This window comes from Poecilia latipinna, unplaced genomic scaffold, assembly GCF_001443285.1.
Source record: "Poecilia latipinna isolate Pla-1442-1.1 unplaced genomic scaffold, P_latipinna-1.0 Scaffold733, whole genome shotgun sequence".
NCBI classification, from domain to species: domain Eukaryota; kingdom Metazoa; phylum Chordata; class Actinopteri; order Cyprinodontiformes; family Poeciliidae; genus Poecilia; species Poecilia latipinna.
In genome coordinates this window covers 93,745-109,590 of record NW_015113349.1, presented here as the reverse complement: position 1 = coordinate 109,590, position 15,846 = coordinate 93,745, and the positions used below count along the sequence as shown (strand labels likewise).

General features: G+C 39.9%; 1 protein-coding gene across 1 annotated transcript; it reads left to right on the top strand.

Annotated features, from left to right (window-relative positions):
• Positions 1-965: 965 nt before the first annotated feature.
• adrb2a (adrenoceptor beta 2, surface a) lies at positions 966-3,164 on the top strand. The gene is made up of 2 exons (XM_015045578.1): positions 966-1,105; positions 1,422-3,164. Exon 2 carries the CDS (start codon positions 1,422-1,424, stop codon positions 2,655-2,657), a length of 1,236 nt encoding a protein of 411 aa, XP_014901064.1. The 5' UTR covers positions 966-1,105; the 3' UTR covers positions 2,658-3,164.
• Positions 3,165-15,846: the final 12,682 nt, after the last annotated feature.

Below are 15,846 nucleotides of genomic sequence, written 5' to 3'. Positions count from 1 at the left end.
CAATATGGCTCAGTCTTTTCTGATGCATTCAGTCACAATTTTATTTCACATTAAACTACATTTAGAGGCTTTTGGTTGAACTCAAAAACATTTTTGGTTCAATCTCAAAAACTCTGTGCTTGCTTGTTTAATACAAAGGCACAATTCATAACCGATCGGTATTTGAATATGTGTGTGAATCTTTGCATAGTCCTTTTTATAGACTTGTCAGCATGGAGTGCACATTTCTGGTGACTCCAAAATGTTTTTTACTGGCAAAGCATTGCATGAGAGTTAGCCCTGAGGCACCTACACCCTGCAGACCGTCACTACGGAGTCCTATTAATAATGCCCGGTGTCATTTCATTGGTTGCGGCTGAAACCTTTTCAGAGGTAATTTCTAAATTAAAAAAAAAAGTTGAACACTGTGCCAAACACACAGTCACTCAACAACATTCCAAGGTGTTGTCGCGCCAAGAAGTCTGAGAAAACTCAACTGTCGCTGAATCATAAATACTGTAGATCCAGTCATTTTCTAATTTGACCTTCCAGGTAAACCTGCTGTAAATCTACCACGATCGTACAAACAGTCCTATAAAGAGGGTCACCTGTTTTTAATGGGATCCAAACTAACAAACAAAGAGAGTATAAAATCTCTCCTGGGTCCTGGAGTGTACCACACAACTGAATATTTTGACACCACTGTAAACATAGCATTCGTTCTGGAACATATTTGCAACGTCTTTACATATGTAAATTTTTACCCTTTGACCGTGTTGCTGATTTATTTCTTTCGCTCTCTTGCTCTCTCTCTCTCTCTTTTGCAGCCCTGCAACTCCAACCGCAGGGACAGTGTGTTCAAACTCCTGAGAGCTCTCAGCACTCTGCACAGCCCGGCCGCCTGATTGGCTGAGCGCCGACCATGATGTCATCACAGCGTGCTATAAGGGCTCTGACAAACAGCCTGGGAGACACATTAGAGGAAACACTGCTCAACTGACGGAGTCAGGAGTGAGACAGGCTAAGATTAAAAAAGTGGAGCGGGCATGTGACGCTCTGCAGGAGTTATCCGCGCTCTGGCATCTGTACAGTGCAAGGCAAGCAGGACTCACAACTACCTGTTGAGGTTCGTAGTGTGTGTGTGTGTTTTTTTATGTTTTCTTGCTACATGTTTCTGAAGCTTCTTGGAGCAGATGTTGATATTTATGTTCTGTAAGTCTGCAGCTTAGCCACTGAAATATTCTTTTCTTTTTGTTGTTAGTAATAGTTGTAACATTACACATTCAAACCCTTAGTACAGAAAGTTTTGTTTTCTTTTCAGCTCAAGTAATTTTTATCTTTTTCTCATGCTTGTGTGTCTGTTTTTGTGGTGTGTGTGTGTGTGTGTGTGTGTGTGTGTGTGTGTGTGTGTGTGTGTGCCTGTCCACCTGTGGTCTCTCCAGATGGAAAATTCAACGTTCTCTAGCACATTAAATGCCTCCACAACAGCAATCCCACCAGGCGAGATTGAGAAGGAACTCAAGATCTTCCTGGGAATAATCCTGTCTCTACTTGTTCTGCTAATTGTTTTTGGAAACATCCTCGTCATAACCGCCATTGCCCGCTTCCAGCGACTGCAGAACGTGACCAACTGCTTCATCACGTCCCTGGCCTGTGCTGACCTGGTCATGGGTCTTATTGTTGTTCCTTTTGGTGCCTGTAACATCATTTTTAAGAAATGGCACTTTGGTGTATTTTGGTGCAAATTCTGGACTGCCACTGATATCCTCTGTGTGACGGCCAGCATCGAGACACTGTGTGTCATAGCCCTAGACCGATATGTGGCCATTACTTCACCCTTTCGTTACCAGTCAATGTTGACAAAGTGCAGAGCTCGAGTTTTGATTGTTATTGTTTGGGCGATTGCTGCGTTGATATCCTACGTTCCCATCCACACGGGGTTGGCATATTCAAACAAGACTGGTACAGATGTGAAATGCAAACTTAATGATCCTGACTGTTGCGAGTTTCATGTCAAGCCTGAATATGCCATCGGCTCCTCCGTCATCTCGTTCTACATCCCTTTGTTCATCATGATTTTTGTGTACAGCCGTGTTTTCCAGGAAGCCAGGCGACAGCTGAAAAAGATTGACCAAAGCGTTGGACGCTTTCATAACACCGACAGCAGCGACTTGAAGTCCCTAGAATCTAACAATGGATGGGGGCTAAAAAAGGCCAAGTTTTGCCTTCGAGAACATAAAGCCTTAAAGACTCTGGGCATAATCATGGGGGTGTTCACCCTTTGTTGGCTACCATTCTTTTTGCTCAATGTGGTGGTGACCATGACAGAAAGGAACCTCGAAATCCCTTTTAAAGTACTCAACTGGATCGGTTTCTCAAACTCTGCCTTCAATCCAATGATTTACTGCAGGAGTCCTGAGTTCAGGCACGCTTTCCAGGACATCCTCTGCATGAAGAGGAACCACCTCAGCAACCCGGGACCGGTCAATGGATATGTCCACAGCCGCAACAGCTGGCAGAGTGAGCGACAGGGACGCAGTAAGGGCAGCTCAGATGATGGCGACCCCACTGAAAGGTGTCTGGGGAAGGTGTCGGAGGTCTGCGAAGGAGAGGACAAAACCACGGACTCTAATGGAAACTGCAACAAAAGCCTGCCGACTGTGACAACAAGCCTGTAGACTTGGAGCTGTGAGAGTTCAGCCGGATGATTGTCACAGCCTTCATGAACTTTCTTTTTTTCCTCAATGGTCTGTTGAAGGTAAGGCCAGCCAAGGTGGCCTGCTGACTGCAATGATCCCTTTGAGCTGAGGAACGTATTTATTTTTCCCATCATTTCCACGTTTGATACTGTAGGAGGATTTTATTTTTATTTTTTATTTTTTATTACATAGAGATTTCTTTAAGCTACCTCAGACCTGCTTTACAATATTTTCGTGTTAACTGTCTTTGACATTGCACCCGCTTTAGTTAAACTATTGTGGTATCTCAGATGTTTTTTGTTTTGTTTTGTTTTTTTAACCATGTAATATGCTTTATGAAAGTCATAATTACAGATCGTCGTTTTCACATTTTCTGCTTTAAGCTCCTAGGGAATGATGACTTTCTTTCTAAATCAAGTCAGTTTCATTTTGAGCATGCCTGCTTGGCAGAAAAACACACACACACACACACACACACACACACACACACACACACACACACACACAAAAACAAAACAAGGAACATATCTCTGTCAACGATTTGCAGGCTGATGGGCTGCACCGCATTGGTGTCAAGAGTACATTCCGATTTGCTGAGATAAGCAATCTACCATGTTTCTGTCCTTACTTGCTTCTGACTGGTAGCGTTTGAGACCGGCACCATGTGAAAACCGTAGACACACGTCAACGGCACTTGACGTGCCGTTGCATTAGAGTCTGCTGTAAGCAGAACGCTTCAGAGATATGCTCTGGCGCTCGGAGATTCGGATCTTCCTGTTTAGGGGAACAACGCCTGCAGTTAACGCTCTGCGAATGCTGTGATAAAACTTGAAAGCGCACGGTTGAGTTTTGAAATCCTAAAGATATCTGATATCTCTTTAGGCAGAGAGTAGGTGGTATTATCGCAGTACTTTGAAAGGCTGCCCTCAAATGCATATAGATTTTTAAAATTCAGCAATTTAAATATATATATATAGATATTTTATTTATTTTTTTATATCTGATTTCAAAGTTTGCTTCTGGACGGTCTAAAATGACACTGTTCATCCTCTCAGCTGGCTTCAGTGTACAGCACACCTTGGCACAAAAAGTCATGAAAACTATTAGCACTTTCTATCCTCTCTGTGAAACAGAAACTCTGTTCCTTTGTTGAAATAAGCCCTTGTCATTTTTTCTTTGAAATTAGTGGTTGCTGTGTTTCGGTATATGCAGTGTTTATTGCAGCCAGAGAGGCCATTTCCTCGTCGTGCAAGGGTACAAACCACACATGATAATAATGATAAACAGGGTGGCAACAGTTTCAGGGCCGAGACACAGTGCTAGTTGCTGTATTCAAATAATCATAGGATTTAAAAAAAAAAACAAAAAAACAGCCCTTGCACCTAAATAGCGCATCTTTGCCTCAGCCTTGTGACATTTCCCAGATTGTTCTCGGTGTGTGAGGATGTGTGTTCCCGTCTGAAATCGACGGAACGGTTGGAAAAGGCGTTCAGGGCTCCACAGAGCCGCGTCGCCTCAGCTGCTCCGGTTGTTTCGGTCAGTTTCTGTCAATCTTCTCCCAACGGGTCTAGATGTGCAGCCACCAGGAAATGCCCCGATCCAGCTGAGCCCTGCCCCAGTAAACATGAATAAACACATTATCTTTGTTTGCTTAGTTTGACAATTTGATGATTCTGCAGCCCCCCCCCCACCCCCCACCATCCTCTCAGATGAAAGAAAAACCTGCTGGGGTTTCTAGCAGCATGTATTATTTGACATGTCCTCAAATAATACATGTCTTAAGACTGCTTTCTTATGTGTTTTCTCTTGACTTATGTTAAGTTTAATGGACATTAAGCACTTAGAGAAAAGGATCTCAATTTATGAATTTGTCCTCTTTCCTTCAGATTAAATCGCTTCACAGATCATTAGGCTGGACAGAGATAGCAGAGGTCTATCTTAAATCTTTTTCCCCAGGTCAGTTAGGCTAAAGTTAGCTTCTGAGGATGGGGAAGAGGAGCCGGGATTCTCAGCCAGTCTAAATCAGTGCTAGCGGCCGATCTTTTAGTGCATGTAGTCTCGCCTCTGTGTGGAGTCGGATCAGCTGACACTGTCAAAAACATTGAACTTTGTTCCTTCAGAGGAAATCTTTATGTACTGTATCGTAAGTATCGGTTGTCACCGATCCCTGGTCGAAGACGTAACTAATGCAGTCGTTTGTACGTCAGCGTGTGCCATGTGACAAACAAGCTTTCCAGAACGTGGATCCTTTTTCTTGGTCTTCTTTTTTTTTTCTTTTTTTTTTTTCTGTGCAGATTTACAGCTAAGTAAATGCAGGGGGTTGAATGTCAGAACACAGGTTCTTGAGGAAAACTTTCCCAACATTTTCACTGTAAGGCATGCTGAAACCACAAATCTGCTCAAAGTATTAGACCAAGTCTTAAAGATGATTCTTTTTGTTGTTGTTTTTTTAAGTCTCGACAGTTTGATCCTGGGCTTGGCACTAAGCTATTAGAGAGTCCTGCTTTCTTATTGTCTTAGATACATGCCATTTTTGGAAGCACTGTGCAAGTGATTGTTTGCATGTCTTGTTATAAATTTGTGGTGTCATATTTGTGGATTCCTGCTGGCTCGCTTTGCAAACGAACCTGTTTCAGTCCGAGCTCTGTGGACTTTCAGCTCAAATTCCACACTGCTCCCTCCTGGCAATGGCCTATCTTTGCACCTCAGCCGTTTCTCACTTATAAATGGTTACTGTTTTCTATCGATACTCCCGTATTATAAGGAATGTAATTCATGCCTTCGCATCCTCGTCGGTGCTTGAGGATGTGACACTGTTATGTGCAATGAGTCTTGAATAATGAGCTGACACTACAACATTCCGGCACAGCTGCTGTTTTATATCCCCCCCCCACCCACCACCACCACCACCAGTGACCTGTCTCCGATTACCCACTGATGCACCTACAGCGGCTCGGCTAAGACAAAAAGATTCTGTTTTGAAAGAATTACGGGTCACAGGTCAGACCAGTCTAACAGTTTGTATTACCACTTGGCCTCAGGAGTTAATATCCAGCATATTTCAGTGTAATGGACGACGGTGTGTATGATAGATTGACATGTTAATGTGGTCCAAGTTCAGGTGGGGTAACTCAAATGTTACCCTCAAGGAATCACGTTTATTTTCAATGAATAAGTCCCTTTGTTCAACAACAACTCCTATTATGTTTTAATAAAGGTCATTTTCCAGCCTAAAGTGGCACTGTATAGCACTTTTAAATATGTTAAAACATATTTCAGGTCACAAAAAAACAAACAAACAAACAAACAAAAAACAAGTGTTCCCATTGGCATGTACTATAATGTTTCTACTTTTGAATAAAATGTAAAAAAAAAAAAAAAAGAAAAGAAAAAGTCACTAGAGTAATTATAGGAATGTGAATTTCCTATATAAAAAAAACTTGTATAAAAGAGAAAACCTGTTATATGTGAACTTTTTTTATTATTATTATTTTTTTAAAGTGGTCAGAGTGAGAATATAGTCACTCGGTGGAATGTTTACTAAATGTTTGCAAGCTATTTTCGCACAATTTTCTTGTCATTGTTGTTCAGGTCTTGGAGCTTGTTACATTATGTGGTTCCCTGTGGTATTTATTTAAAAAGAAAGTGTAAGTTTGTGACGTAAAATTTTTATTGAAATAAATTATGTACATGTTTCATGTGATGTTATGTGATGTGTGTGTTTTTTTGTTTTTTTTTTTACTAACGATTATATTCTTTAGTAAAAAATATTTTTTTTGCTCTTTGGGTTTCACGCAGCACTTTCAGTCCCTTGTGAAACGTCTTCAGATCCCATTGAATCTTCTCACTCTATCGTGCTACATCCATAAATTTCAACGTTTCAATGACAGACCTACACATATAATCCTGGAGTGGGACAACAATGCAAAATATTTCCTAAAATGTGTGCTGTGCAGCAGTGATATCAGATGCGACTAAATGCATTTGAGAGTCACTTTGTTTGTTTGCATCTAATTTAATTTCAGCATTAATGCAGCTGTTCTGTTAAGGCCTGAGAGATTGCAGGTCCTCTGGGCTATGTCTCGAGTTTTGCCACAGAGTCTCAGTTGGGTTTGTTTCTGAACTTTTACTTTGCAATCCCAACTCTCGTAAATATGCTTTAATCTAATCCACTGTTTTTGTAGCTCTGGTGGTAAATTTAAGCTTGCGGTTTTGCAGTGGACTTCCAAGATAGTCTCAACTCTATTTTTGTAGCTCTGAAGAGTTGGCTCCACCAACCAGTCTTAGTACTGCTTGACTTATTGCTTGTTTACTGATGCTCTCTCACAAACTCATGAGACCTTCATGGACACACAGGTGCACAATTTATTTCATCAGTTGGCTTTTAAAAGCGAATAGTTGCACTGGACTTTATTTAGGAATATCAGAGTAAAGTGGTTTTGAAGATAAATGCAAGGCTCCCTTTTCGGATTTTTGCTTGTAAAACGAAAAAAAAGGACAAATTGAATCATGTATCGTTTCTTCTTCCGCTCCAGAAGTATCCTGTGATCTGTATCTGTGTTGATCTGCCTCATAAAAACAGCAAAAATCTGTTGATGTTTATGATTGTTGTGTGACCAAATCTTAGGAGGTTTGAGTTAATTACTTTAGCAAGACAATGTCAGCAGCCACATTTTACGGTAACACTTTATTTTGCAAATAATCACACTTTAATACAAAGTTGGCACTTTTAACAGACTTTAAATGCAAACTTTTAAAGCAACTTTGCAATGAAAGTGTCATTATTTACCGAATGACACAACAGTTGTACACATTCATAAAGACTCCTTCATGTTCACAACAGGTGTTATATAAATGACAGTCCCATGTCAGCCTTATGCACACCCAGTCATATAAAGTGTTACCCATTTTACTAAGCCAGTAATTTGTGTCAAATGATTCAGAGAAGATATAAAGTTAAAGCAAGAGTACGTGACTGCCCTTTGCTCTAAAGCGATCGTAGATCGTACAGAAGTCCTGGATCTAATCAAAATGAGCTGCACAGTGAAACTAGTAGCTTCTTAGATAGAAGATGGAGAGAGAGAAGTCTCAGAATGTGGCACAAAGTCATTGTTGAAAATGTGTTTTAGTTTTCCTCTATGAGTAATCGTGAGTGAACGTAAGAAAAAAAAAAAAACAGGATCCTAAGTGGTTGTCGTGACTCCAAATGACGTTTGATGCAAGGCTGTACACTGAATTGGACCCTGTGGAGTTGTGTGCTAAACACCATATAATTTATGACTGATAGATTTTTTTATATATACGGTCAACAGAACACGCTGATAGTCATCCCCCTACTTTATATGAATGAGCTTGTAACAACATTCAAGGTGATAAAAAAAAAAAAATCGGCCTTATCAAGTCACCTACTGTACAGCACAATCTGTTTTATTGCAACTCTTCCCCGTCAGTCACGCCTGGTGGCTCATTTTCTCAGCAGTACAAAGGGTCAAAGTGAATTTAATGCACAAGGAATTCCATCAGTTCTGTTTAAAGTTCTCCAAATGATAAAAATCTGTTTCAAGTCATAAATCAGCACTTAATATATTTTGATGCTTTCTTCAAAGGATGTTTGCAATATGTTTCTCATTCACACACACACACACACACACACACACACTGGGGAGGAATGTTGAGTTCAAAGTCCTGCCTAGAAGCACGCTGCAACGTTGAGGAAAACGAAATCAAGCCTCTAATCAGTCGACTGAATTACAGTAAAATATTCACTTCACAGAAAGAGTTACACCCAAAGTAAAAGTGGCTCTTAGATTAGCTTTGTCTGTGTCGATATTTTGCATTTCTTCCCGAAATAGATCAATATTTAATAATGATCATTTTCTTGTTACAGAACAGAATATCTGCTTTACCTTTAAGACATTAATACGTGCGTAGAAATAGAGTAAAGATCAAAATATTAAGAATATTACATAGATGTAATAAAAAGCACATTCCTGAATAATATTTGAAAGGGATTCAAATACTTTTTGGTAATATTTACTTTAATGTCCAAGCTTATCTCTCTCCATTTGCTCAAAAACATTAAGTGAGATATTGAAAAATGCCCCAGCCTGGTGCTGACTGGGCCAAAGAAAGGATCAGGAAATCAAAAGAAAGCCTAATCTCACAGTCGCAAATAACTGGGTTTTGTCTTTACAACAAATATGTCAGGGTAGTTGAATGTGGACAGAGGAATGAAATGCAGACTTGCGTGGATGGTAGAGAAAAAAAAAACAGGATCAGGAGCCTTTAACAAACAAAAGAACAAACAAAAGCTGCTGAAGGGCAGGTAATCACAAAGCCTGATGCTAATTAAAAACAAGGAATGTTTACATGCGAGTGAAAACAAAAGAGGAGAGGCATGTGCTGTGAAACATAATCAGATCCCAGTCATAAACTAAGGTAACTAAGGAAATTTAGACTGGGGGCCCGGGGGAGGGGGGGAGAGAGTTTGGGAAAATAAATGCAGGTGAACTAATTGGAAGCAGAGAACAGGTGGAGCAGCTAAATATAAGTGCAACTGAGGACATCTAAAGACAACAGCATGAAACTGCAGGGACACTTCATGAAGCAGCGACACACGAAATATGGCTGAGCTGAGGAACAACTGAGAAAAATACAACAAAACCTCTGTTTAAAAGGTTTCGTACCTTTATCTATCTGGCTGAAAAAACAAACAAACACAGAATTAAGATTTTCTGTTTAACCTTTGACGAGGATTATCAACATTCCAGATTATTAGGAGAAATTATTTTTGGAGATGTCCAAAAGGGAAAAAAAAAAAAAAAAGGGGAAAAAAAGCATCATGCTTCTTCTGCATGGTACTTTTTTTCTTTCTTTTTTTTTTTAAATTAACAGAGCACTTGCAAACTACAGTGTGGCTTTTTATGTTGCTTTTGCTGTGATGGCTTCTTCCTCTCCTAGTGGCCTTTCAGTCCATGTTGGTGCTGGACTCATTCTGGCTTCAGCCGGCTTCTTCACAAGCTGCTTTGCTTTTTGTTCTGACGTTTATCGACACATCTCGCACCAAAAATCTGTTCATCTGTGACACACATGACCCATCTCCTTCCTGAACGACATGTTCCCTAATCAGTTGCATGCTGTTTATATACAAATGAAATTGCTGAGCAGATGAAGACGCCACTTTTAGGGATCTTGTAACTGGTCCTAATCCTCCTCCTGGAGCTCCACAGTCCTCTAAGGACTGTGGAGATAGCATGGCTAGAGTTAGCCATGCTATCTTCCTGATAGCATGGCTAACTCTAACCCTAGTTTATTTTATTTTATTTTATTTTTTTTCACAATTTAAAACATGAAAGCTGTATAAATAGGTAGCTTGAACCCTGCTGTTTATAAACACACTTAAAAAAAAAGTTTATAAGTTCATCACTGGGTTGTCTGCCTTAAACCTCATACTTCTCTTTCCATGGCATCTTCTTCTGTAAACGGATCCACCCGTAAGCCCCTCCTCACTTTATCTTGACGTCTCATCTCAAATCCTTCAGTGCAGCATGACATCGCAATTTCATTTAAAGTCATATCAAATGTTCCGTGTCTTTCGTGGGTTTAGACGAGCGCTGAGGCCGATCCACTGACGTGTGTGCAAAATGGAAGGCTGCGAGTTCAAACATCTGCTCCCTGGAGCCCTTAAAGGCAGAGCTTTGTGCCGAGAGAGAGAGAGAGAAAGATAGAGAGAGAGAAACTTCCAGCAGTCGTGCGCAACTTCTTCTGCCAAGATTTTGTGCAGCCCTTCACATGAGCACATGCATGGTGATATCTATCACGTTACTTTGAAGCCTTACATTTACAGGTTAATAAATGGATGGGATGTTTACCAATGTGTGCATGTAGCCAAATTCTCTGAAATGTGTATATATGTATACAGGGATTCGTTTGAGTACATGCTGCATGCATAGTGTGTGTGAGTAAAAACATTCTTTGATGGATCGATATGTCCCTCGGCATTAAAGAGCTCCAAGGCATCCTGCTGTTTGCAGCTGTCTTCCTCCCATAGGCACCACCATGTGCATGTCCACTGATCTATGTAAACATGGCCACATTTTAAATAAGATATTTCCCTTTTTAAAACAAACAAACAAAAAAAAAACAGGACCCATAGTTTTGAAAGCAAAAACACAACACTTATTTAATCAAATTTCAAGCCATGTGTGATCACAATAAAATGTTTTTTTTTTTGTGCAAAATCCTTCTGTTTCTTACTTTTTTTTTTTTTTACCTTTTTAATATGTTTAGTAGTTTTTTCACTAAACGTGCCTGTTTTCATTACTGACAACAGCAAAGTGCTTTGAGTTCCTGTCTGCTGTCAGTCGTGCTTTCTCAGAAGAGGAAATTGCAACATATTTTAGTCACTGCATGTTGGTGCGGTGACAAAATATAGCGGCCGCAATTTTCCCTTGCAGTAAATCTCTTTACACTCGAAAGCATGCCGCTGCTACTCATTATTTGCACAACTAGCCGCTCATTTGCTGGAACTTCTGCACCGCTTAAAACTAGAAATGGATTCAACAGTTCTGAAGAATATTATCTGGCTTTTCCCATGTGGAGTTCGCATGTTCTCCTTTTTGCACGTGTGGGTTTTCACATGTTACTCCGATTTCCTCTTGTGTGCTGAATTTCCTTCCAGCGCACACATGAATCACATGTGTTTATTCACACGGCTGTTTGTCCTTCACGTCTCCGAGAAGAATTGGTGAGCTATCCAAGAGACAGCCGCCCACTGATTGCCGGAGAGAAAAGGTGCAAGCAAACGCGATGGTCAAATTTCATGGCAGAAATCCACGAGGCAGACACAGACAATTAAATCAACATCTGGTGAACACTGTACGTCCGCTGCTGTGACTCTGTTTGAGCGCACTTACTGTGGAGAGAGGGAGTCAGGAAGGAAGCACAAAACGTGGACAGAAACGATCGCTTTGGTTCTGTTGCTGAAGCAAAAGTCCCGTCTGATCAACTCCTCTCTCAAGCCATCAATTTTGTAACATTTCCCAGATTTCAAAAGAGCTTCAGTTCAGGCCTACTCCTATATCTTGGTGCAAGTTGGCTAAACCTTCATGATTTACTTCCAGCACTGCTCTTTCTAAAGTTGAGTAAAAACTGGTTTTCAATCAATTGAGCTGGTTGTACGGGAACTCGCAAAAGTATTTGCACTCCCTGAACTTTTTCAAATTTTGTTAAGTTATAAGAAAAAAAAAAATTTAATGTATTTTTCACAGGTTGAAATTTGACAGACCAACACAGAGCATTCAATAATAGTTGGAACGGAAGAACAAAAATATATTTGACACAACTGAAAGGCTTTTGGGATGCGTTTCTACTAGCTGTTCACATTTGTAGACTGAAATTTCTGCCCATTCTTCTTTCAGAATAGCTCAAGCTCGGTCGGTCTGGGCGAAGAGTCGTTGCACGGATGATATGCACGGGGCAGGGCCGGCCCAAGGTTGTATGGGGCCTCAAGCATTATTAGACTTGGGTTCCCTGTTCTTGTGAAGAACGTCACCCCTGCTGACAGTGTTTTAACATAGATTTGGTGTAATCTGGGGGCAGATAGCAAAGATGGATAATTAGTTATTATTTGTTAAGATGTATATTTATGAACAAACTGAGCTGAAAACACAAGTGAAAGACCGTATCAGAAATTGTAGCTATGCTAACAGAACAATCAAACCTTGGAAATTGTCCTTAACACTTTGAAAAAATGTTGGCACTTCCTAACAAATTGACATTTTTTTACTTTGTTTTTGCTGAAACAAAGTAAATCAAACGTGAATCAAACATAATAGTAATCTCTAAACATTTTTGATCAGTGGTCTGTGTTTAAACACTAATAGAAGAGCAGCCATTGGTTGTGTTTAGAGACCCCAGAGAGCTGCTTAGTTTGCTTATATCTTTGTTCACACATTATTCTGCATTTTGATCAGAAAACACAATTTCTGGTCTTATCTAACCACAGCAACTTCTTCCACCTTTTTATTGTGTTCCCTGCTTGTCTGAGCTTTTTCCTTTCAACAAAGTCTTTCTCCTTTCCACTTTTCCCTAAAAGTCAAAATTGTGGAGTGCACAACCAATGGTTGTCTTGTCCATCTGAATTATAATATTCTTGACTTTGTTCCTTATGAATTCTCTTTTTTTTTTTTTTTTTGCCTGGCTGGTGGTGGGTCATGTTTGGGATGGCTGCAATTTGTTCCATGTATTTTTCATTTTTTGACCATGAATTAAACAAACTTTACTGGGGGTAATGTCTCATGACTTCACCCTGCTTTAAAATGTTCCATCCCTGAGCTGCTTGCCTTGTTTGCTCACTAATATTCTCTATCAAACCCACACAGCACAGCTGTTTTACACAGATTAAGTAGCTACTCTAATATTTTTTTCTTCACTGTGAAGCGAGTTGTTAATGTCTCTGGTGACTCCTGATACTTTCCTTTCAGCGGAGGAAGAAAATAAACAGAGAAAAGCTCAGCTGCTGCGTTGTCTCAGAGTGTAAAGCACTGCCGCGAAAAACGAAAAAAAAACTAAACAAAACAAAAAAAAAAAAAAAACGGACTACAATGTGTGCACATCTGGTGGTTGCTTAAAATGAAAAATGTGTTTTTACAGCGATTATGAGAGGTCAAGAAAGTTTTTTCTTGAAATTAGTCCTGCAACTGGTCACGAGTAATAAGGTAAGTGCTCACAGTGAGCAGGAAGTGTTCCTGTAGTTTGCGTCAAAGGCCAGCTTCTTACTTTTTGTGACTGCTGATAATGACTGGCGTGTTGTCGCAGACCAAAGGGGATGCAGTGTAATGATACCACTTTAGCTGTTCCTGAGCTCCTTTCTTTTCCTTCCCATTGCTAATGCCTCAATTTTCTGACTAAATAACCACCATCATTTGCCTCCGAGCGATCAATGTGACTTCCAGCCAGCTCCACTGTATTGCATTCTTAATGGTTAGCAATTGTAATAGGCGATAGCTTTTGTAAAGCATCATTTTCATTGGGTTTAAGAAGTCAAGCTGGGACTTTACACAAAGCTCTCGCAAGTTCTGGGAAAAGAAAAAACAAAAAATCAAAACAAAAAAAAAAAGCTATGAGGCGGTGTAATGATCCAAGCAGCAGGAATCAATTGAGGAATGCGTTTATTAGGCAGCAGCCTTGCTGTTGTGCAGCAGCGCTGGTGAAACGGACCTCTTGCATTAACCGTAGACCTCTCTGTTATTCTAACTCATACATCTGCTGAGATTTACATGCATGAGAGAAGAGCTTGGCAAAACTCACACAGTCACTTACTGAAGTTTATGAAGTAACTGGGAAAACATACTTGCTTTCAAGTCACACAAAAACAACAAAAATGTACAAACATGACTTTTTTTTTTTTTCTGCAGAGTCCTGAACTGACACAGCCAGACTTGTTTGGCTCCATCAGCTCTGAACTCCGGGTGATTGCTCCTGACCCTTTTGACACCCACAGTCGTCTCCAGCAAAGAACTGCCAGACATTTTGGAGTGAGACAAAGATGCTTGTCAGCTGGACGCCTAATATGGCTCTGCAGACATGGATGTTGTTTGAGGCTGCTGTGCAGCAGCGTGCGCGATGTGTGCGGTCCCGGATGATGCATTCAACTGCAGGCCGACCGGACAACAGATAAGTGTGTGAAATTGCAGCCAGTAGATTTAATTTCCAAGAGGACAGCGATGAGTTCCTATTCAATAAATCAGAATATAATTGAAAAGTTTTGTTCAGTAACTCAATTCACTAAGTGGAACACGTTATATTTATTAATTGCACACACACACACACACACACACACACACACACACACACACACACACACACACACACACACGGAAGGTTTCAACTCTTTGTTTCTGTTAATTATGATAATATTCTGCTTACAGATAATGAAAACATGACTTTATAAACAGAATATTTAACAAACATTTTTAATTCAGAAAGATGAGCGTAGAGAAATGTTTAATACCTGCCTAAAGGTTGTTATTTTTGAAAGGTGACAAGCAAGCGTCATCGAAACACGTGTTCAACTTCACCGGGATGTACTTTTACTTCCCAAATTGTTAAAAATTTTATTAGCTTCATTATGGCAGCTTTTATCGGATCATAGGACTTCACATGCTCTGTGTAACCGTGTTTCCTGTTCTCCTTTTCTAGTGACACTCAAACACTTTAAAAGAATGTTATCTGCCATATATTTACTGTTTCCAGTAGTTTGGTACTGGGTAAAATGTTTACACCATACTGAACACACTTCACTAAAAAAAAAAGCACAAACAGAAAACAAGCGAGGGAAAGAGATAGAAGAAGGCGAACTGAAGCATTTTCACTCGAGTTGACGGAGAAACAGCTGCAATACATAATTTATTCTTTCCTTGCACTGCAGCAAATTATATACACTTCACTCGTTACATAGAATGTAGCAAAGGACAAAATGTGTCTCATTTCTTCGTATAAAAGTGTTTATGTGCGAAGCCATACATGGCAAGATAAGAGGAAATCAGTTGTGGAGTTAATATTTATGCATTATGTATTAAAAAACATCAAGTGAAAGATCCACACTGTTCCAACAAACCCTTTAAAATAAGCTAAACTAATACATTTATGGAAGGTTAACAAGTTTTATGATAACTGCATTAATAATGAAACTCGTTAATGTTGTTCCTTTCAGAAAGAAAAGTTACAAAGTGCTGCGATAAAATTCTGAAATACTAGAGAACTGGAAAAAAAAGAAAACATAATGTCCAAAACTAGTGAGGTAATTACTTTAAAGTCAAGTAATAAAACCCAATTTAATACATAAACGAAACGGATAGTTTTAAAAGTGAATGAATCAAATAGTTGAAACAAAAACGTTCATCTGGAGGCAAAGTACTTGTCTGCTGTCAACAAGCTGTGCAGAAGAGTTACTGCAGGAGTAAACCTCCTCCAGTTCAAGACTATAAACTGCATAAAGTGAAACCAGACGAAAATCCTTTTAGCTTTCATCACATGCTGCTTTAGCTGTTCCTCTTTGACCCTGTCGAGGTAACAGCAGGACACAAGGTGGCTTCCAGAGATCGCCCCGGCCGGATCAGTCATCCTTAGACAGTAACGTTTCTGAACATCATAGATGGCACGCATT

Bases quoted from the DNA above. Each gene is read 5' to 3' on its own strand.
- adrb2a (XM_015045578.1), top strand. From the start codon at position 1,422: ATGGAAAATTCAACGTTCTCTAGCACATTAAATGCCTCCACAACAGCA.